At 42.0% G+C, this 22,345-nt stretch overlaps 1 protein-coding gene, 1 non-coding gene and 1 pseudogene across 3 annotated transcripts in view; 2 read left to right on the top strand and 1 right to left on the bottom strand.

Annotated features, from left to right (window-relative positions):
- Positions 1–20,664, top strand: part of SYAP1 (synapse associated protein 1) — a 25,939-nt gene extending 5,275 nt beyond the window's left edge. The window contains exons 2-9 of one of the 2 annotated variants that reach the window (XM_039852242.1): positions 771–889; positions 1,670–1,736; positions 4,615–4,688; positions 8,557–8,696; positions 12,962–13,110; positions 14,540–14,598; positions 15,050–15,191; positions 17,216–20,664. In XM_039852242.1, coding sequence (XP_039708176.1) covers positions 771–889; positions 1,670–1,736; positions 4,615–4,688; positions 8,557–8,696; positions 12,962–13,110; positions 14,540–14,598; positions 15,050–15,191; positions 17,216–17,340 — 875 coding nt within the window. In that variant the 3' untranslated portion in view covers positions 17,341–20,664. Of the gene's footprint in view, positions 1–770; positions 890–1,669; positions 1,737–4,614; positions 4,689–8,556; positions 8,697–12,961; positions 13,111–14,539; positions 14,599–15,049; positions 15,192–17,212 lie in introns of both variants that reach the window. The other variant, XM_039852241.1, reaches the window with a different exon arrangement.
- Positions 13,162–13,280, top strand: LOC120594316 (5S ribosomal RNA). Its single transcript, XR_005650543.1, has one exon. It is a non-coding gene; the product is annotated as a 5S ribosomal RNA (ribosomal RNA).
- Positions 16,231–16,349, bottom strand: LOC120594364 (uncharacterized; annotated as a pseudogene).
- Positions 20,665–22,345: the final 1,681 nt, after the last annotated feature.

Raw genomic sequence — 22,345 nt, 5'->3', positions numbered from 1 at the left:
CAGTTGCCTTGGAGCATTCCCAGCAGGTCCAGCTACCTTGGTCACTACCTGTGGCCCAGATTGTACAGAGTATGGACTTGGAAAGGATATTTTTCTACAAATAGGCCTTTATATCCTCGTGCAATAGAGCCTTGACATACATGTCTTTTCGAGTTTTCGGGAAAGTTAGTTTTGTTTTGGAAAGGTGAAAGTTTGTGTCTTTCAGTTTTAATTTTGTTCTACATATTTGCTCATTATTATTAAGAAGGATTTATATTTATATTAGGGCTTGCCAAGATTTCTATTTATTAAAATCCACCAGATTTATCATGGGATGGGTTAATCTAGGAAAGGAGGGGCATTTTTTTCTTTGAACAAGAGGGAAGAAGGAGAAAATAAAGATGGGATACTTAAGATCTAAAAAGGAAGAAAAATGGAAAGGAACCTTGATCTTATTTGTGAAGTTGGAGGGAAGATTATTTACTGAGATAAGTTAGAACTGGGGACTGGAGAAGGGCAACACAAGTTTGAAACAGCTACTGGGGGAAAACTGGGGAGTTTGCTAAGGGTCTTTGAAAGAGATGAACAGAAGGCCCCACAAGGATGGCTAATCCACCAAAAAGTGTAGTACTGTCACTGTTTTTCATTTTTTGTTTCCAGTCCTAACTAACAAGGAACATGCTCTGTGGTTTAAGATACTTCTTAGAGCTCTTTAAGGGAGAAGTTACAAATACAATAAACCGTTGTATTTGTAACTGAATGGAACATAGACCTTTTTTTATTCTTTACAGACTATCTATTTACCTTTGCAACTGCCGCTACAAAGAAGTTAACTGAATCAGTTGCCGAAACAGCACAAACTATAAAGAAATCAGTAGAAGAAGGAAAGATAGATGACATCATTGATAAGGTACATTTAAATCTTTTGGTAGTAGAAATTTATGAAATTCATTAGCAGCTAATACTGTCCCTTCTTAGGAGTTTTATTAACCCAAGTATGATATATCTTGATAAAAATATTAATAGTTGAGATTCTTGTTTTTTTCTCATTTTGTATAACAAGTAGCTATGATATTAATTATCCGATTTAAATAACCTTGGTTTTTATTTTACTATAGTCTAAAATATATCGATGCTTTGGGTAATAGTAAACTTTTCATATTATGAGTTTAATCTTCAACCGTAAGTACTTTAAGATCATATTTATGCTTTTGCATCATTTGGAAAAGTTTTTAAAGTCCTAGGCTCATTAGGAACGACCCTTTTAAGATGCTAAGGAGTGAGTTTGTTCATTTTTTACAGTAAAATAATGGCCTAGGGAATTTCCTTTATGTTGATAATTATTTGAACTAAGGAAGTCATCAGCTAATCTTTAGATAGCTTATTAAATATTGTTGTTTGTACAATTTGTTAGAATGAGATTTGACCTGTCTCATTTTTTTGAATAATACAAAATTTTAATTTCAATTCATTCGATTTTTGCATTTGAAAAGATAATTCTTCATAAAGGGGGTTGTATACTTAAAATTCAAAAACCATCTCATTGTGGAAAGAGGGAATTATCACTTTTTTATCCTTCTTTTTGAAGAAAACGAATAAAATGTTTCAGACTTCACAAATCTTAAATGTAATTCTTATCTAATAATAAACTTTTCAAGGTAATTTGACTCTTCTTGTATTTTTTTGACAGACGATTATAGGAGATTTCCAGAAGGAACAGAAAAAATTTGTTGAAGAGCAAAATACAAAAAAATCAGGTATAGTATAGGTTTGTTAGACACGGTTTACTTACCTGCTAAGTTTTATCAAGCACCTATTACATGCAGACACCACAATAAGTCTCTGAGAATACAAAAATGTGTAAGTAACGACCCCCATCCTTTGGTAGAGCAAAGACTAGTGGGGGACACAAACCCCTAAAACTTCGAGGTTTAAAAGAAGGAAAGAATCATTTCCTGCAGCTGGAATGGTGGGCGAAGCTAGCCAGTGATGGCCCCTCTGAGGATCTGGCCCTGAAAAAGAGAGAGTAAGCTTTCATTTCTCACTTATAACACGTCCGCACAGTGTCTCATGTACACTTAGCAAATGTTGACTTCCTTCCCATTCTCTTCAGAAGAAAAAAATAAAGGAATTTTCCAGGATTGTGACAGAGGGCCATGAAAAGTTATGGGAGTTTGGGGAACTTAATACATTTCTTTACTGACAAATGCTTGTTTAAATGTTTGTAGTTATAACATCTCAAAATGCCTACTTTTACTGTTTAGTGGAGCTCAAACACAAAACTGTCTTTAAATTTGGCAGAAGTAGGGTAAAATAATTCAGTTGGTTTGAGCAGTGCTACAAATTTTAAATGAACTAGTTAGCCCTGTGACAAGTTCCTGTCAGGCATTTGTCGTGCCTAGGTAAACTCAAAAGTATGAAACAGCAATTTGGGACGAATAAACCATACAAATTAGCATAACTTAGTGATTAATGGGAAGTGGAAAAATCACCCTGGCTCGGGGACCTGGTGTAGGAGCTGGGTGTCGCCTCTGAGATAGGAATTGTGAGGGCATGGGGTGAAAGATCTGCGGTGTTTAGGGGAGGGAGGAGAGGGAGGGGCGGAGGGATTGTGACAGATTCGGAGCGCCTGCTAAGCGGCAGGCACTTTATATGTACTATTTCCTTTAATAAAAGGAAAGATAAGGTAAGTAATTTGTTGAAGGTCACTCAGCTGGTAAGTGACGAAACAAATCTGCCATCAAGACCATTGTCCATTTAGCCAAGAGAGAGAACAGCTAGGAGAAAAGCAATAAAAGCCCAGAGAGAGAGAATTTCAAGGTCAACTGAGAGGAAAGGCACTGTGTAAGAGCTCCACGTTCATTCGTTTGCCTGACACTCACAATAACTCTATGAAGTATTTACTATTATCTCCATTTTTCAGAGAAGGGAACTGGCCTAGAGAGAGAAGAACTAGGAAATGTCCGTGGGGTTGGCCAGCCAGGAGGTTATTGGTCATCTGAATAGAGCAGTTTCAGAGGAAGGGGGTGTGAGGGGCGTCTTATCCTGACAGTAGCTTAGGCCTTGGGAGGACCTCATTATCTGAGCATAAGTAATGCTAGGAGAAGCTGCCCAAGGTAAATAAGACTTAAAACGGAGACCAAAATGTTAAATAGTGCAAGAAAAATTTCAGAGGGTCTTTACCCTAATGTTTTTTTAAAGTATGAAAATGTTTATTTTATCTTATAATGAACAGAATTTAGATTATAATTGCTGCCATTTGCTTGTTTAGGATTAGCTGAAGAATGAGCTGGGTGTCTGTCCATCTGCCCATGTGTCTGTCCATCCATGCAGCACTGAAGTTTTCTACCAGTTAGCACACAATAGGACGTCTCTTCCATTTGACTTTTGCAGCATAATAGTAAAAGGGATTGTTTTTGCAAAAAATACGAGGACCCTCTGCGCGTATGTCTTCTGTGCTGACCCCCCACCTCCGTAGCCTTAGCTCTGCCCTCTTGCCCTGCTCCAGGCTCAGATGATACAGCCGCACCCCTTGAATACCCCATCACACACCCACCACTGAACTCCTCCTCCTAGTCCAGTATGTGCTCTCAAGTCACCACAGAAACCCCATGGGACTCCCCTCTCCAGGCGATTGCCATTTGTCATCTGGCACGATGATGGTGCTGAGTCGTAATCATCTTGTTTTCTTGCAAGCCCCAGAGACACAGGCTGGGTGTTAGGTGTCTTGGTATTCTTAGCACGTCTCTTCTAAAGCGTCGGAGGATTTGGCGCCAGCACTGTTTATCACTCCCGATTAGCCCATTTCTTTCTTCATTTGCTTTCACTCCTGACAACGCTTTTCTCATTTCCTAACTGCTCATCTTGCTGCTTCCTTATCACTTTTTGTCCTGAGTCAAGTACGGTAACTTTTTATAAAAATTTGTATTAGGAAACAATTTCAATATACAGAAAAGTTGCAAGAATAAAAGTAGTACAGAGAACTACTACCGTATACCTAGATAGTTAAAGTTTTCCAGCTTTAGGAACTTTTACGTTGATGTAATGCTCACATTCTAATTTCATCAGTTGACCCAGTAAGGTCCTTTATACATTTTCTACTTCAACACAGCATCCAGTCCAGGGAACAGTGCTACATCTTTTTGTCACGTCCCTTAGCCGCCTTTAATCTGGAACGTTTCCACAGCTTTTCTTTGTTACATCATTAATGTTTTTGAAGAGTATCCCCTCCACACACATACACACCTTTTTTTGATTAAACCATTCCTCATTTGGGTTTTGTCTGATATTTCCCCACGATTAGATAGATTCATATTATGTATTCTTGGCCAGAATACTACATAGATGATGTGTCCTTCTCAAGATATCATGTGTAGAGGGCCACAGTGGCCATCTTTCTCCTTAGTGATGCTGATTTTGGTTACCTGGTCAAGGTGTTGCCCAGTTTCTCCACTATGTGATTCAAGTAATTTTTTACCAAATGATACATTAAGTCTGAGAATTATGATGAATCGTCATATTTGGGACTCATTAGGAAGTTGCTAAAATAGTTATGTGGAAACTTTTCAAACCACGGATTGTATTATAACCCTGTAACCTGTTTTCCTCTGTTCTTTGCTGTTAAAAACCTTTTAGAAGCAGCAGTGCCACCGTGGGTTGATAGTAATGATGAAGAAACAATTCAACAACAAATTTTGGCCTTATCAGCTGTGAGTATCTTGTGGTATTCCATGTAGTGGTACCTTCTTCCTACAGTGACTTTATCTTTAGCAGAATGGTCTTCTTCTATATAATTTAAAACATATTTTGAGAGGTCAGGAATGTACATATCAACTTTCACTGGTTTTTGTCACTAACTTTTAAACTGCTTAAGTTACTTTTTCTTTATGGAAAAGTATGGCCGATTGCACAAAATAATTCTTTCGGCTTTTTATGTTACTAAGATAGATAATCTTTTGAAATATGCTATCATAGAAAGTTTGTAGACAGCATTTTAATTCTGAATGAAATGATCGTATTCTAAATTTTCTTTTTAACTGCTATATGTATTTGTTTGAAACCGAAATGGAAAGAAAATTCCATACAAAAATCTCTCTTGGGAATGTAGCAATGCCAGTGAACAATTATATAGATCTGGCAGTTTCAGAAAGCACTTTCTCACACATTATCTCTTTTGAGCCTCGCTGCACATCTGCGCGGTAAGTAGGGGCTTTTATTGCCATTGTACAGGTGTGGGGACCGAGACTGTCGAATGTGCCCCTCACTTATCTGTGTCTCCTCCACTAGGCTGTAAACTGTTAGTGGGCAGGCACTGGCTTTAATCTCTATCATCAGCACCAAGCACCCCTCCTGGCACAGGACTCAGTGAATAGAGCTTTTTACTTTATCGGTGGTTTTCTGGCTTTGTTTTTAACCCACTTTTATTTTTAAAACAGTCATTAAGGGAACCTCAGTCTAGACAACAGACACACATAGAACTGGGCTTCAGCTCCCTTCCAGTGTCCTCCCCCCGAGCATCTTAAGGTTTTTCTTTCCATTAGTAAGCCCTTCAAAGGCCTGAGCACCCATTTTCGAGTTTAGTGTGAACACCATGTAATTTGTTTACCATATTACGGCCAGACTTGATACTCACATCACATGCCTGCTTATCCCCAGAAGGGAATTGGGATGGTGAAAGTCTGTTTCATTTGAAGGCAGATATCAGATACTCACCATTCAAGTCCCCTCCAGCTTCTCTGTTCCCAAACCTGTTCCTCTTCTCATCTTCTCCATCTCAGGGTAAGACTCTAGTTATTCACCAATTTTTTTCTAGCCACAAACCTAGGGGTCTTCCTAGAGTCATACCTTCCTTCGCACCTCTGCCCCAGTCCTGACGATGCTGTTTTCAGAATATAGCTCTCTCTAGTCCACTTCTCTGCTGCCACAGCTGTGGTCCTGTGGTCCATCATCTCCTGCCCAAGGCCTCCCAACTGTTGTCCCGTCCTTACCCATCTCCAATACAGGCTTATCTCAGCAGCCAGAGGGGTCCATTTACGGAGAATCCGCTAATGGCGTCTCACATCTCATAGACTAAAATCTAAACTCCCTCTGCTGGCTTCTAAGGTCCTGGACTTTACACACCTCTCCTCCTTCGTGTGTCACTGCCCTGGCTGCCAGCACCCCAGCCACTGTTTCTTTCTGGTGTACAACCAGGCCCAGTAGAAGGCTGCTATAGAAACCTGTATGAAACATTATTGGGGCAGTTCCAGGCTTTGAAATTTTTACATCGGAAGGTAAAATAACTAAAATCCATTGAGGCTTAGATTTGTTCTTGATTTATTAATGTAGGAATTCTCAAAAACCAAAAATATTGTTAAAATCCAACATGGGCAAGATAAGATGAAACTGGTGCTTTAGCAGCGGCATAAAGTGCCGCAGTCTTTCTGGAGGAGAGTTTGGGCCGTACGCGTCGAAATAATCCACTCTTGGACCAGAAATTTAGTCTAACGAGATCACTGTAGGAGAGAATACAAGTTGTCTGTAAAGTGATGTCACTTGCAGAGTTCTTTATAAGGAAAGATTAGAAACAACATGCTGACTGCTGAAACGGGCATGGTTAAATAAATTACGGCTCATTCAGTGTAGACACATCTACTTAGTAGGAGATGGGAAGATGTTCATGACCCTGAGCAAAAAGGGAAACAGGTGATCCACAGCATGTGGAGTGTCTTCCTATTTATGTCCCCATTGTATTTGTGGAGACACTCTGTATATGCAGAAAGACATGTCCAGGAGGGTTTTCATGGGCTTGTTTATGAATGGTGGGCATTTTGATGCTATGGTGTTTCGAATTTTTAAAAAACGGGTGTGTATCATATTTATCAACAAAAAGGTGGGTTTTTAAGAAAAGAAATAGAAACAGTCAATCTTAATGGTTCGAGTGGTCCAAAGCAGCAGCTTTTTGCCTTGGTCATGACGCTCGGTCCGTAGGAGAGGGAGTGGTTCGGAGACATCTTTTATATGCTCATCAGTATGGGGCATGCTCCATCTCATAGGAATTCAAAGTCACACTCATTTCTTAGGCAATTTGCCCTATCCAGGGTCAGGCAATCCAGGGAAGCGTGGACTTTGGCTCTTTCATTTCGTTTCCTTCTTGGCTGACTGAGGAGTGGTCCAGGAGAGGCACGGACTCACGGCTCTTCCAGGTTGGGTGTAGAGGGCCCGGGGCCATTGGAGAGTCACAGTGGCACCCTGCCAGGATTCCCACATTAAGTACTGGCTGTGTGGGTCACAAGCCGTACACGGGTCTCCTGTGAAGGGGGTGCTTTCTCTCATACAGTCTTGGGTCGAATTTCTTTTTAACAAGTCTCCGATTTTAATACACTAATGACAGAATGTTCGTATAAATGTTTGCATGACATTTTATCAGTGTGTTCACTGTACCTCTTAATGAATTGTGGGTTATCTAACCCTTAGTTTAAGTTATCCTAAACCTCAGTGCAGCAGCATGCAGAATTCACTTGAAGTTGTTATTCGTTGGATAGTTTTCAAAGCAGATTGGTATTCGGCAGGGCAGAGAAGAGCTGAGGGGAACCAGTCACTTCACTTTCCTCCTCTCCCCACTGGCACCACGCCTTCTGCGTCGGAAACTTGCTGGAGGCAGAGTCTGCAGGAGTGGGCAGCTGAAAGTGGCAGGGTCTCAGTGTCTTGCTGTCCCTGTAAGGTTGTCACGCCTGTGGCTCCATTCTTGCAGAACAAAGTGAATGTCCTAGATGAAACTGGAATGGACAGAGCCTGCCAGGTGTTCTGCTGGCAGTCTGCTGGCTTTGTGGCTGAGTCAGCGTGGGAGGAGCGCTCCACCCGGAGGGGAGGCTCGGGGTCCTGGCCCTACCCCTCGCTAGGCACACACTCCGCCTTGGACAAGCCATGTTGCTCCCCTGGCACAGTTTCTTCATCTGTAAAGTGAGGCTGGAAGTGCTCGCTTCACAGTGTCCTGACAAAGAAGCTGGGGTGTCGGGTGGAGGCCCAGGCCCTAACATTCGTGCTCAGCGAGGGTTTGTTGACTGAACCAAAACCGAGCCTTCCCCCAGCCTGGCCATGGTCTGCGGAAAAGCCGCACTGTGTCTCTCTGTCACCCGGGCGTTCCTGGGCCCTTGGTACAAGGACTGACCCGTGGAACTTTGCAGAGATTTGTCAGGGTGTTGAGAGGTGTGGGACGAAGGCCTGGTCCACGCACGCTTTTCTGACACGAGCACCGTGGTTAGCCGACTTCAACTTCGGGTTAGAATGTTTTTAAAATCATTTACACTAGTTTTCAGATACCTAATAGTGCCCACTAAAACGTATTCATGTGATTTCAAACTATGTAATTTCAGCTAATTGTACGATTGCATTTCCTGGTCTCCCACAAGGCTCTCTCCACTTGAGACTAAAAAAATATATGAGGATCAGTTGTTTTTCTGCTCTCTCTTAAGCAGAGAGGTTAACAATAGCTCAGCGGACTTCGCAGCTGAATTCTCGAGAATTCAATATTTGCCAAACCAACAGTGCATTGTTATATATTAATCGCATTCTGTGGTTTCCCCCTTTTCATCAAAGGACAAGAGGAATTTCCTCCGTGATCCTCCAGCTGGTGTGCAGTTTCATTTTGACTTTGACCAGATGTACCCAGTCGCCCTGGTCATGCTCCAAGAGGACGAACTACTGAGCAGAATGAGATTCGCTCTTGTTCCTAAACTGTAAGCACCGTGCTCCCGATTAGAAGTGGCGCCGCTCACGGACATGCGTGTGGGTTCCCTGGTCGTGTGCGCCGTGTGCGGGGAGGATTGTGGGATGGGGGCTGGAGCAGTCTGACTCTTCATAGAGATGGGCCCTGCGGCCCTTCAGCGGCGCACACGCGCAGGGCACCACAGAACGGACACCAGGAGTGGACTTTCAGGACGTTCGGAGAAGGGCCGAGGTGCGCCCTTCTACCCCCTGGTTAGAAGGTACAACACACCTTCCTACACAAACGCACCGCTGTCTCCTGCATGCGGCGAAGGTCCACCTCTGCCCGAAGGCCTGCCCCCCTCCCAAATCCCTTCCTGTCCTTTACGTGCAGTACAAGCATAAAGTCTTCCGTGACAGCCACCAGCAGTGGGTCCCCTCCCCCTCTGCCACCCCAGGCTCTTCGCCTTTCTAATTCTGATCCCTTATTTCGAGCCTCACGTTTTCAGAGTCAGCGGTCTGTCTGATTGAGTACTCTTTTTTTCCTAGTACTCTATTCTTAGTATATGGACGCAGTGTCTTACTGTCCTCTGAGGACATGAAGTATGGTTTTCTTGAGAGAGCTCTTTTCTCTGAATCTCCGTGTTCACTTTGGGCTGTCTTTCGCATTGCAGGCTTTCCTTACCCGTCCTGTGGGTGAAGGCGCCGTGCTGGAAGGTGCTTGCGGTTGTGTGTTCCCACAGGCCTTTTGGGCCTGGTGGCTTCCCCTAGAGGCCTCCTCAGCCTCCTACCTGGCTGCAGGTAGAATAACAGGGACAGTCTGGCCCCTGTGGCTTCAGTCTGGCGTTACACCCCCATTCTCAGCCGTGCCACCCGTCCCTGAGTGCGGAGCGGCTTAGTCACGGAGAACCCTCAGTCTCTGCCACGTGGGATGCGAAGCCATCTCACCACTCCTGCAGGGCCTCCCACCGCTCCTCCTGTCTTGAGCCCAGACTCAGAACAACACTTCCATAGAATCTTTTCTTTTTAGTGAAACTCTTCTGTCCATAGTTATTAACATGTTGGAGGCGAATTACTATTATGCTCATAAAATCCTGAGAGTTGGCTTTTGAACAGTTCCTATCTATGTATCTGTTTGAAGCCCTTTCATCTCAGAATGTCAGATCGTACCTATTCCGAATAGCTGCCCCTTCCTGAGAGAAGAGCAGCAAAGCGCTGGGGTTCAGCTGGGCTTTGCACCTGAAGGCTCTGTCAGCTTGAAGATCATCGGAATCACCTGGGCCACGCAGTGCGCTCTCTGCCGACGCCCTTGGGACTGTCCAGAGGCCCTGAGGTGCTGGAACATCACAGCTACACAAAAGTCTATAGTTCTGGTTTTTGACAATTCTAGACTCCTCACTACTGACAGTGATTTTACATGTTTTAAAGCTTGGGAGAATTGGTATTTGGCAAATAATATTTTGGATCTGCCATTGGCCGAGTAAACTTCCCGTTGAGTAATATAATTCTGGTTTCCTACTGCAAATTCTGTTAAAGATAGTTTAGAAATTAGGGTTATTATTTTTATGTCTTTATCTGGATGGAAGGATATATCTGGCATTGCCTTAAAATATTCCAACCCCCACCCAAAGAAAAGCATGTGTGTGGGGGAGGGGAGGAGGCATAGATGAAATGTGACTGGCAAAGCGCCGATAATTACTGAAGTTAGGTCACGGGCACGTGGGCGTTCTTTGTTCTAGTCTCTCCACTGTTGTTGAAATTTCCAGAATAAAACCAAACTGAGCCATCACACATAAATATAGGACTTCTGCACTTTTCCTTCAGACATACAGTAGTGCAGGTTGGACCATCTGAGACACTTATTCTGAACAGAAGCCGTCATTAACCAGGAACAATGTAGAAAACACTTGCTATGTGTTCGCACGTACCTTTACTGTGTTAGCACTTCCCTATGACAGCAGTGTGGCCGGAGACAGGGCCCCGCTGGGACATTGCAGGTACCCACCGAGGCCTTCACGCTGGTGACAGCAGGGAAATCACAGTCCTTTCCAGGCCTGGACTATGACACATGCACATTGTTTCCCAGAGGCTGGTCACAGCACACGAATGCCTTAAAACAGTCCATTAGAGCAAAAGCTGTCAGATAAACGTTTGAGAGTTGGTACCTTCAATGGATTCTTTATTGTAGGGCTTCTCAGAACATTTAGTATGTCACCAGAGGGTCACCAGATATTTCTGCGGTGTGCTTGTCACCACTTCTTCTTCTATCAGGAGGGAGAGACTCTGGAAAAGAAAACAATTAAGATGTTTTGTTTTACAAAGAGAGCAAACATTGGCCTTGATCCACGGTGGATAGAGAGTACACTGTTTCATCTTGTTCATCTCACAGCACTCAGAATTAAAAGTGACCTTGACAATATTCAGGCCACTCACTATCTCATGGGAAGGCTAATCTCACTTTTGTGTAGCTGTGATGTTACAGCGTAAGGCCCTGGAACTTGTCCGGGTGAAAGCCCCAGTTGTTGGATTTGTTCCCCGGGGTCCTAGTCTGTACCCCCTCACGTACGAATTATTACTCTCCGGAAGTGAGTTCCCAAAGTGGACATGATGTGTTGCCTGCTTTGCAGGAGTGCACACCGTAGTGCGTCTTGTATAATTTTAATGCAGCCTAAGGTTTCAGTAACTCCTCCAGCAAACGCAGCACGCTATGCCAAACTTGGGGGCTCTGACCCCTGCTGACTGTAGGTCAGCCAGGTCTCCCTCCTGCCGCGCTACTTGCACAAGACCTTATGAGAAGAGAGTTGTGAGGCCACATGAGTTTGGGAAATGCTGCTTAGCACGCGGTAAGAACTGAACAAGTAAGAGGTCATTATTCCTGTCACCATCTACGTTGGTCTTATTCATCCTTTAATCCCCCAGCACTGGACCCGGTGCACATGGCACCTCGAGTATTTGTGGGATTAATGAAAGAAAAGATGGTTGCCTCTGGCAGCCTGTCGGCTTGTTACCTGGCCTCGTTTGTGTAAATAATCTTGCATTTTGCCTCTGGCACTTGAAAAGTTAGCTTCCTGGCCCAGCTTCTCCTTTCACAGACTTGGAAACCATGTTCTGATGTCCTAAGGTAAGTCCTGTCCTCATTCACAAGCCCGGGCCTCAGTGTTTTCTCTCAGTTCTCGCTGATTTTCTTCTATTCCTCCCAGGTCTTCCTGTCATGCTTTCCTCCTTGATTTCCTCCCATCTAAGAACCTACATCCCTTCTAGTAAACCAGGAGGTACAGAGGCATTCTCTCCTACTCTTGTGTCATTTCTACTGGCAAAGCATTTTTACAATATAAAACGAGCAGTTTGTCCAGGCAAAAAAAACCTGCATATATCCCTCAGGTCATCAGAGCTGTTCCTTGGCTGTCTCAGTTTGTGAGGGGTACGCATTGTGTGTTTTTGCTGAGTCTTCTTTTGTCTCCTACCCTCGATACTTTCATTAAATTGCTCTGAGGTGAGCATAGTTATCATTGTTTATTATTCTTGTTATTGTTTTGAAACAATCACAGACTTATAGAAACGTGAGAAGTACCATCTAAAGAACTTTCTTCCTGACTCATTTGGGACCAAATGCATCACCCGTTTGCTTTAGTGTGTATTTCCAATAAACAAGGATTCTCCTGCATAACCGTGATATAACCATCCAAATCAGGAAACGATCACTTCCGCATTATTACTATCTAAGTCTCAGACCCTGTTCAGGTTTTACCATTTGTCCTGATGATATCCTTTTAAGCAGAAGAATCTAGCTCTGACTCATGTCACATCAACCATCTCCCACCTGATTGCCAATGCTTAGGAATCGCTAGTTTTTTGCAAGCTGCCAGACATTTCATTTCATAAGGAACAACCGCCACAATCTAATCCGTTCTTCTCACCGCTTGATAGCACTTAATTCTTCAGTAAACAGCAAATAATTGGTGGGGTCCTGACTCTTGCAGTCTCCCGGGTTGACCATGCTGCTTTCACAGCAGCACCCTGTTTTCCTCTGCTGAGGGCAGCGTTGGTATCATTAAAATATGTAGAAAAGTCCAGGCTTCATTGGTGTTCTGGAAGTTTTCTTTTGCTGCTCTGACAATAGCTTTTTGTCCTGTTAATCAGCTTTCAATTCAAAAGCAAATGAGAATCTTCTTTGAGCCTCACTCGGATTTGCAAATGCCCCTAAAGATCTTCGATTCCAGTCTCCACTGCAACAGGTAACCCCTGCAAGCTTTCGCGTGCACGCGTGCTCAAATGTGTTGTCGTCTGTCTTTAACAGCGTGAAGGAAGAAGTGTTTTGGAGGAACTATTTCTACCGCGTCTCCCTGATTAAGCAGTCGGCCCAGCTCACGGCCCTGGCTGCCCAGCAGCAGGCCGCCGCCGGAAGAGAGAAGAGCCTCAGCAGAGAGGGCGCGCTGCCGCTCGAAGGTACAGAGAACGCCGCGCACAAGCGAGCCGCTTTAAAAGTAGTCTTAACTTATCTGCGGCCATGCCACCCAGAACGTGCCCGATCCCATCTGATCTCGGAAGCTAAGCAGGGTCGGGCCTGGTTAGTACTTGGATGGGAGACCACCTAGGAAGACCGGGTGCTGTAGGCGATAAAAAAAAATAGTCAACTTAGACTCGTGAGCTTCTCATCTTGCATGTGCCAGAAATGTCACGTCATCACATAGAAAATTCTTTGCAGAGGAAATATTCATTCTTCCCTTGCTGCCCTGTCTCTGGCCCCAGTCACTCGTCTTCGCCAGGCTCTCCTTTCTTTTGCTATCTTTTTCTCATTCTTCGCTTTTTTTATTTCTTCCTTTTTTATTTCTCCCTTGATCACCAGTCACCTTCCCATCTCTCCTCTTGCTCTTTACCATGTGACATTTTATACCTCCGTCCTCCACTGGTTCATTCCACGCCTTTTCTTTGTTTCTCATTCAACCCGATGTTTCCCGAGTACTGGAGTCTATGGAGCAGAACTGAGCTCTGCGCTACTGCAGGTTACAAATACCCAGCTTGGACTCTTCCTTATTGTGACAGTTTACCCCTGGTCGTCAGAGAAAGTGTTTTATAATATCAGCAATCATTTAATACCTGTAAGGATAATTAAAATAACATGGATTTTGTGACATATTTTTGACATTTAATGAATACGTGCTCTGTATAAGTAGTATTTACAGCTGGAGACTTCATAGAATTTTAAATAATTATGCAAAACTGTGTGCGCTGAGGCATGAGTTGTACAAACCACTAACGTAATGAACTTGCTCTACACAGTAAAATTTGGCATTTCGCATTTAACATGAATCCCAGGTGTCTACCATTCTGTACTATTTCTTTTTATCCATTTTATTGGAGAATGCCATTTTACCAAATACTACCTGTGTAACAAAATGGGCTTAAGACAGGGTTCAGTGGATACTGAACAACTAGTAAGGTTAATGAGATAGCAAGGTCATTTCTGAAAGAGGAGAAGCTGTGATTGAGCATGATACTGTACTTGGTACGTTCTAGCATTTGTGACAAAAGGAAAAGTTGGTAAATAACTTATTTCTCTATCCTAAAAGAAAGAGCAGAACTATTCTTCGATGAATTTTGCTAACACTAAAGTCAAAAGTTATTTCCTGCTGGAAATCTTATATAAGGGGCATCAAATATGACGACATAGTAAACATGTCCCCAAAAGAAAGAGGTTGAGATGGTTTCACCTGGCTATTTCTTGTACTAACTTAAAACCTGAAAACATAACATTAAAAACTCATTTCTGCAAATTATTTAGTATCATCATACTTGTGGATATTTTAGTTGTTATAAATGTATGTATTCAGAATTGAATCAAGCAATTATTGTCTCTTTTATTCTCACTTCTTAGAGGCAGTACGGCCCAAAACTCCGCCTGCTGTAATCAAATCTCAGCTTAAAACTCAAGAGGTAATACAGTTTTATGTTGTACCTAGTAGTTAATGTCTAGAAATGAAGTCACTCTGTGTTAACTCTGTGAGATACCATTTCAAACAACTTATAAATGTGGGTCTTATTTGTTCTGAAGAAGAGGGGTCCAGTACTTGAATAGTTAAGGACCTACAGCTGACACATGAGGCGAGTCCCTGGCATATCTCATTCTAGATGTGCCAGTCGGGAATTGGACAGAATGATTGGCGTGACCCAAACTATGAGTGAACATAATAGGTTCAGGCGGTAACTCATTTGGTTACCCAGCAACTGTGCAGGTTAGAAGGTTGGAGAGCAGTGAGCATTCGACTAGCAGAGGAAGGAAAGGAAAACGATGCTGCATTAAATTGTGAGGTGACCATAAGCGGGAGGCCTAGCACATAAATTTCACTTAGAAAACCGTTTCCAGAGCTTATCTGTTGCATTTCAGGAAGAAGAGGAGATTTCCACCAGCCCGGTGGTTTCTGAATTTGTCAGCGACGCCTTCGAGACCTGTAACTTAGATCAGGAGGATCTGAGGAAGGAAATGGAGCAGCTGGTGCTTGACAAAAAAGAAGAGACTGTACTCGAAGGTACAAAACAAGCGTTCTGTTACCCGTCCGATGTCGATCGTAGAAAATGGTTATTCTGAAGCAGATATGCAAAAATATGCTATAACTTTTGCATCAGAATTGCTTCACTGTGCCCAACCAGAAGGTAGCTTCTAGCGCATGTGACCAGGTTGCACGCCCCTCTGCTCTAGGCATGCGCGGAAGCAGAGAGAGGACACACTAGAACCCGGAGAGGTTAAGTCATGCGAGGCCTCGGGGCCCCAAGGGCCTGCGGGCAGGAGCGGGGAGGAAGCAAGCACAGCTTTCACGTGCAGACACTGACCTCTGGCGCCCCGCTTTAAAAGCTGGCATCCTCTTTGGGTTTATGCTTGTACCTAGGAGATTCTTTTCCTGGCTGCTGAGTGCCAAGGAGCATTGTTTCTGGGAAGGAGCAGGCTGCCTCTAAAAAACTAAAATAATTTAGAAAAATAGCACAAGCAGTGGGGGAGCTGATTTCTTTGGCACATCAGGACAAATTACTGGCTTTCCACTGGCTTTCAAATGAAGAGTGTTTCCTGGAGCTCTGAGGCTCATGGTTCAGGGAGCTGGCAGCGAGCGCCAGCGGGAAGAGTAGCCAGCCTTGGGAAGCTAGCTCCTGGCTTCTCCAGCCAGCTGCTCTTTCTCTGAATTCCTGCCCTAGCTGTGACTTGGGCCACTTCATGTTCTTTTCCATAGTAGTTGTCTCTGCCCCCGGCAAAATTGTAAGTTCCTCAGGGTCAGTTATCCCCCACAGTACGTGACATGGAGCCTGGCGCCCAGTAAGCACCTAATAAACCTTTCTGAAATCGTTCAGTTGCTACACAACACTCTTTTACCTTGAGCAAAAAATTAAAACATTTAGTGTCTGTTTTCTCTATAGGTACTAAGTTTGTTTATTTTCAAAAGATGAAAATGAATTTTGGCTTTAATTTTTATTTTTTATTATTCATTTATTTATTTATTTTAGGCGAGGCAACCCTTGGTTGACCTCACAAATTGCAAGGACCTAGTCAGCTTACAATCTCTTATTTTATATTTTTTATACCTACTGCACGTGGTCTTCTTAGGCAGTCTCCCATCCAAGTACTAACCAGGCCCGACCCTGCTTAGCTTCCGAGATCAGATGGGATCAGGCTTATTCAGGGTGGCATGGCCGTAGACTAGCTTTACTTTTTAAATATCCAGTTTGTTTTGTTTTCTCACTGCTTTATAACACTACATAACAGATGCCTTATCCTATACATACATACTCACATATGCGCGTGCACACAGACACACACAGACACACAAACAGGTATGTTGAGCGCCCAAGCAGAAAGTTGCAGCTCTACATCTCAACCTGGAAGACCAGTGCTAGAGCTCAGATGGAGCCTCATGTGAGGGACCAGGCTTCAGCAAGAGACTGCCTGACTTCCAGTCCCAGTGTCCCTTGCCATTGTAGGGAGACTACTGTTAAAGTGGTTAAGCACCAACCTTGGAGCCTGCAGACCTGATGTCAAGCTGTGTGACCTTGAGCAGGTCCCTTAACCTCTCTCAGCCTCCACTTCCCCATCTGTGAAATGCGTGTAATAGTGGTATCTAGTCCATGGATTGTTCTAAGGAGAAAAAAAATAGAGCAATATGCAGAGAGTAGTTAACGCAGTACCTGGCTCAGTAAGTGCTCAAAAAACATGAGCTGTTTTTGCTATCATCATCATCATTGTTAGTGGTAAAAATTAATTTGCAAATTTTAATTATCAATTATCCATATAAATTTCGGGCAAAGAGAGGCCTAGGTAAAGCGAAATAACACCCCAGACTCCCTGACGACATGTGATACCTTTGGTTCTACATTTAACAGATTTCTCTCTAATATTTCTCTTGGCCACTGTTAAAATCCGGTCAGTGTTTTGGAGCAGTGAGGAAGCCTGAGATGTTAAGTTACCGTGACTAGGACTTCCCTAGGCCATAGTCGTTGACCGAGTTGTTAAAGCTAGAGCAATAAGTTCAGAGAGAATCTTTCCCTCCTACTTTGTTTCTTTTAGAAGACTCTGCAGATTGGGAAAAAGAACTGCAACAGGAACTTCAAGAATATGAAGTGGTGACAGAGTCAGAGAAACGAGATGAAAACTGGGATAAGGAAATAGAAAAACTGCTGCAGGAGGACAATTAGTCTGCTCCTGAAACAAGCATTATCCTTCACAGTCTGTAACCGTCATTAAATTCTCGAAGGCATGAAACAGTATAACTATGAATTCTTTTTTAAATTGAAACTCGCCTTTTCTTTTCAAAAAGTATATAGAACAGTTATGCTAATAAATCAAAAAGGGATATTTTATGAAATATTTCTTTAATATAAATCCAATTAGAGACGTTCTTATAGTCAGTATGGATATCTTAGCCACAGAAACATAAGTAAAACTATAGAGCTCTGTTTTCTGTGAGGTCGAAAATATATTCTTCAATTATGGTTTTCTAAATATTTGTACTTACTGCGTTTGCACTGATACGTATATGTTAAAGTACTTAATGGATTGATAACTATCAAAATGACCAAACTGTACCAAAGAACTGAAGAGAAAGCACTTTCAGAACTGTTTTCTTGGTATTTTTTTGAAACTTCATCTGGAAGCCAAAAGATAAAATAATCACAGTGATTCCAATAGTATAAACATCACACAATTTGACATTGAGAAATACTGTGCAAAAATACTCTTCTCTGGGGCCTTTTCTTTCTCGTTTAACTATACCACATTTAATAATACTTTTTTTGCCTAAATTTCACATGACGGATTTTGTAGGAAGCCTGTTCAACTTAAAGTCTTGTTGTTTAAATCGTCGCCACATATAAATGTCTTAGCTTTGTCTTAATTAAACTGCCAGTCTTTATAAAATTGTTTTCCTCTGAGTACAACTTCATGCAGTCCTGCTAGTGTTCTGCTAAACTATCAGGCCCATTTTCATGGAAGACGGTTATTCGAGATGAACAAGGTGGCTTAACTTCCAAAGCATTTGCTTCCCAAACTTTTCATGTTTCTCAAGGAGCCTTTATATCTTAAAGGGGAATCGAATTAAGACAGTTCTTTATAAGAAAGATGTACATATTGATATGCTTGGCCCCACAAAAATTAGTCTGTGCGGTCCTCTGGCAAAGTTAGAGTCAATGAGAAAACTGAGTGAGTATAGGTCCAAGCGTTTGTAGTTTGGGATCCACACGTGTGAACGAGCCAGACTATCTCAGCTACGATCACTTGGGTCGCAGCAGTAAACTCACGTGTTCTGTGAAACCACCGCCACCATGATCAGGAGATTTCTCCTGCGGTGCTATAGTTGCTGATCACTGAGTTTGGGTTCAGAGATGTGACTGGCAACATCTGGAGTAATCCTTTTCAAGAGAAAGGTTTGTTTTCAAATAGAGCTTGCTGGAAGGAGAGAAGCAAGTCAAATGTGTTTGAAGTAGCTGAAAAAATCCTAGATGTAAGCAGATCAGAATGTGACAGTGCTTGACTTTTAGTATAAGCACTAAAATTGTTATTGATGAATTTGAATAAATACAAGAAAAGGATTTCACAGAAAATTCAAAATTTAAAATGACAATAGAAACACTATCATTGTTACTATCAGTTTTCCATGATATTGCATTTATAAATAACTGAATTGTGCATTGCCCTGTGATAATAAAAGGATTTAATAAGACTTTTTACACAGCAAAAAATAGTTAATGCCATATTTTTATGAATTCATCAAGGAGTAAAATATTCTGCTTTTGTAAATTATACAGGTAACCGAAGTGGTATTCCTTTAAAAGGCAAAATAATTTGTAACCATGTTTGGTGGAACATTTCTAAGTATTTATTTCATGCCTAGGACTTAGCCAACAATATACACTGCGCATAAAAACACGTAAGTGTCACAAAACGTTAAAATACGAACATAGCGCATCACACTAGGGGAATTATATAGCTCACTGCTTGCTGCTGGCTCGGGAAGCAGTATGGGCAGCCTGTCTTGGGAGTTTATCGGAAACGCAGAGCTGCTGACGCAGACTCCATGTGACCAAGACCCCCGGGGGTTAGAATGGACCTTACGGCTTGAGATGCACTGGACTAACGTGCTGATACACTCAGGGCAGCCAAGCATCCTGGTGCTTTTTACTTCTTACCCAAACACTGGTGTCCTCGGCCGACAGTGTCTTTACAGTCACAGGTGCGTCCTCTGCTCTTCCAGTCGGTACCCACTGCCCACTCCCGTTCACACTGCCATATTAAGAAGAACCAAGTTCCCAGGGAGGCCACAAACCTGTGAAATCAGATATTTCTAATAGCACACATTTCAAAAGATAATGACACCACGAAGCAGAGATGAGGCTCTCTGAGAACTGTTTTACATGTTTGAGCCACTTGGGCGGCACCAGAGAGGGCTGACGTGCTCTGAGGCTTCAAAGGATGGATGCCGCTTCGTGTGGCATGTTTATGCACGTGCAGTCAAGTAACAAAAATAGCTTAAAGGGAAATAGAGCATTGAACCAAACTAAGTCTTTAAAGCTTGTTTTAGGTGCATGGAGTTAGTATTATACGCAACATCACTGTCCGTTTACGGTTATAGTAGTTTATGACAAGCATGTCGAATCCCTAGCTAATGTGGCCAGTCTGAGCAGGAGGCTGCCGTGCTGCGGCGGACACAGTGTCAGAATCTCCTTATACTCAAAAGTGGGAAATCTCAATTTGTAATTTTTGAAACGTTAAACTAGAGAAGCTTTTAAGAGATAAAGCAGCAATTATACTTGTGCTCAGTACTTTCAGATGCCCTACTGTAACCAAGATAGTTTGCCACAATCAAAATATTGTCACAGATAGGGTTTTTAGAACATATTAAAGGTTTACTGAAAGAAAACTTATGATCACATCCAATTTGCGAAATTTTGTTTGCCTCCTTCACCGCTTTGATATAAAAACCAGAACTCTGAATGCGCTATAATTTAAATAATTTGATAATGCTTGCTCTTTCTGGTAATAAATTTTCCCTCTTTTTTAAGTAAAGATAAATATTTTTTAACTATGAAAACTAGGTGAATTTAATTTTAGCAAATTAATTTTCAGCTTTTAAAAATCTGGTAGAAATTTTTGATATAGTTTATATAATCAGCTTTATTGGGGGAAACAGGCCATTTTAATGAATGATTACTTCCACAGACTACGTTGATAAGAAAATGAAATTACAAAATGCATGTCACAGTACCCCAAAATGATGGTGCTTAGAAAACTAACGAGTCATGACAGATGACAAATAGACATGAAGTTTTAATCGCATGTAGTTATATCTCACGAATCATCAAGTTTTCTGGTCTTCACACTAAGGGATTTGTTTAGATAAAGCCATTTATGATTTCAGTTGTTTATGATCGTTTTAAAGCATTTATTCTGTGCGTCCTGGTCTATTTCCAACATGAAAAACTATATTGCACTCTGTTCTGAATAAACTTCACTTTTAGTGGTAAGATATGTTATAATCGTTTTTTCCTGAATAAAAATTCTGTTCTGGTAAAGAGGGCCTGTAAATAATTCAGTTATCTGTACATAGGTTTCTATTAGAATTAAAACTACCTTGAGATAATACTGAGTCTTAAAAACACATTTTACTTTTGTTGTAGACTTCTACTCAAGTGCAGTGGGTTGTCCTTCATATAAAAGATTATTCTAATCCACAGTCAATAGGTCTTTTACTCAAGCTTACTGTGGGATTTTTGCTCCACCAGGAGTGATGATATATATACTTATTGATCTGTCTTATTCTTTACTGATGGCCATGGTTAGCACTGACCATGCTTTCTGCTGCCTAGAGAGAGAACTCGACAAGGTTAATCAGCTCCTATAATATTTAAGGCTGTTCTCAGTAAAGCTGGAAAAAAATTAAGCCTGTGACCTAATAAGTAGAGATAATAGGTCAATTCATCGTAATGGAAGATTTTGGTTACTATTAAAGTATCCACATTATAATCACGATTATAGCCCTGAAGTTCAAAATATTTTACATTACTGCAGTTAATGCAAAAATCCAGATACAGCAAAATGGCCAATCACCACAATTTTAAGTCATGCAGATTACTGTGATGTGAGAACTGAGTTAAACCGTATGCCACTATCAAATATAATGCCACTAGCTAAAAATGTAAAGTGTTCTTTGTTAATTGAATTAACAGAACGCATGCTTGCGAAATTAAGGCATGAAAATAGACACTACTCAAAATCTGGACAACACAAAAGTAATTTCATAACAAGAGCACGGGATGGGTGTCTTACTGGGCATATTATGCTTTTCAAAATGGGCTAAGCCAGTGAATCTCGTGGCTTAGGGCAGTGATCCTGCACTTGAGAACCACCTGAGATCTTTAAAAATCCTGAAGTCCAAGCTCCACCCCCAGAGACACTAATCGTCCTGAAATGTAGCCCTGAGCATAAGACGTTTTTTAAAAAAACTCCCTGAGTGGTTCTGATGGGCAGCCGAGCACTGGGCCCAGGGAAAAAGGACTGAGGGAAAAGTCAGATTTGCTTGGGGAAGACAATCCACCAGGGGGCGCACAGCTGCTTCCTTAGAAAAATGAAAGGATGGCACTGCAGGTTTTTTCAGGTCCATCCCACGTTCTAAATGTTATCCTATTTTAAGATAGCCCTTTGTAAAGTAGATACTATTTCAGTTGTTTGCAGTGTTTTTAAAATTTTCTGAAATGTACAATACCTTGACTTTCTGATCAAATATGTCAGATTAAATATATACATATATATCCACTTTACCCACAAACCCCACTAAATAATAGTAAAGGAATAAAAAAAAGTATACATTTTTAAGAATTTATTTAATTAGTTTCGAGTATACAGTACATTGGATAGACGTGTATATAGTTCAGAAAACGATCCCCCCAACTGCACCCTTTCTCCCCTGACCCTCCACCTAGCCAACATATTAATGCTACTGCATTCCCTATGCCGTGCTCCCCATCACCGTGTCCATCCATCAGCTACTAATTTGTACTTTTTTAACCCTTCGCCTCATTCTCCCAGTCCCGTCCTCTAGATAGGGCATTTGACCCTCTTCCTTATCCACTTTGTTTATTCCATTTAATATACTTCTCGTCTCAGATAATATGTTCTTCATTTCGGATTGGTTCCCTTTTGTAATTT

This window comes from Pteropus medius, unplaced genomic scaffold (genome assembly GCF_902729225.1).
Source record: "Pteropus medius unplaced genomic scaffold, Ma_sr-lr_union100, whole genome shotgun sequence".
Lineage (NCBI taxonomy): Eukaryota > Metazoa > Chordata > Mammalia > Chiroptera > Pteropodidae > Pteropus > Pteropus medius.
This window is presented reverse-complemented; position numbering and strand designations above follow the sequence as displayed.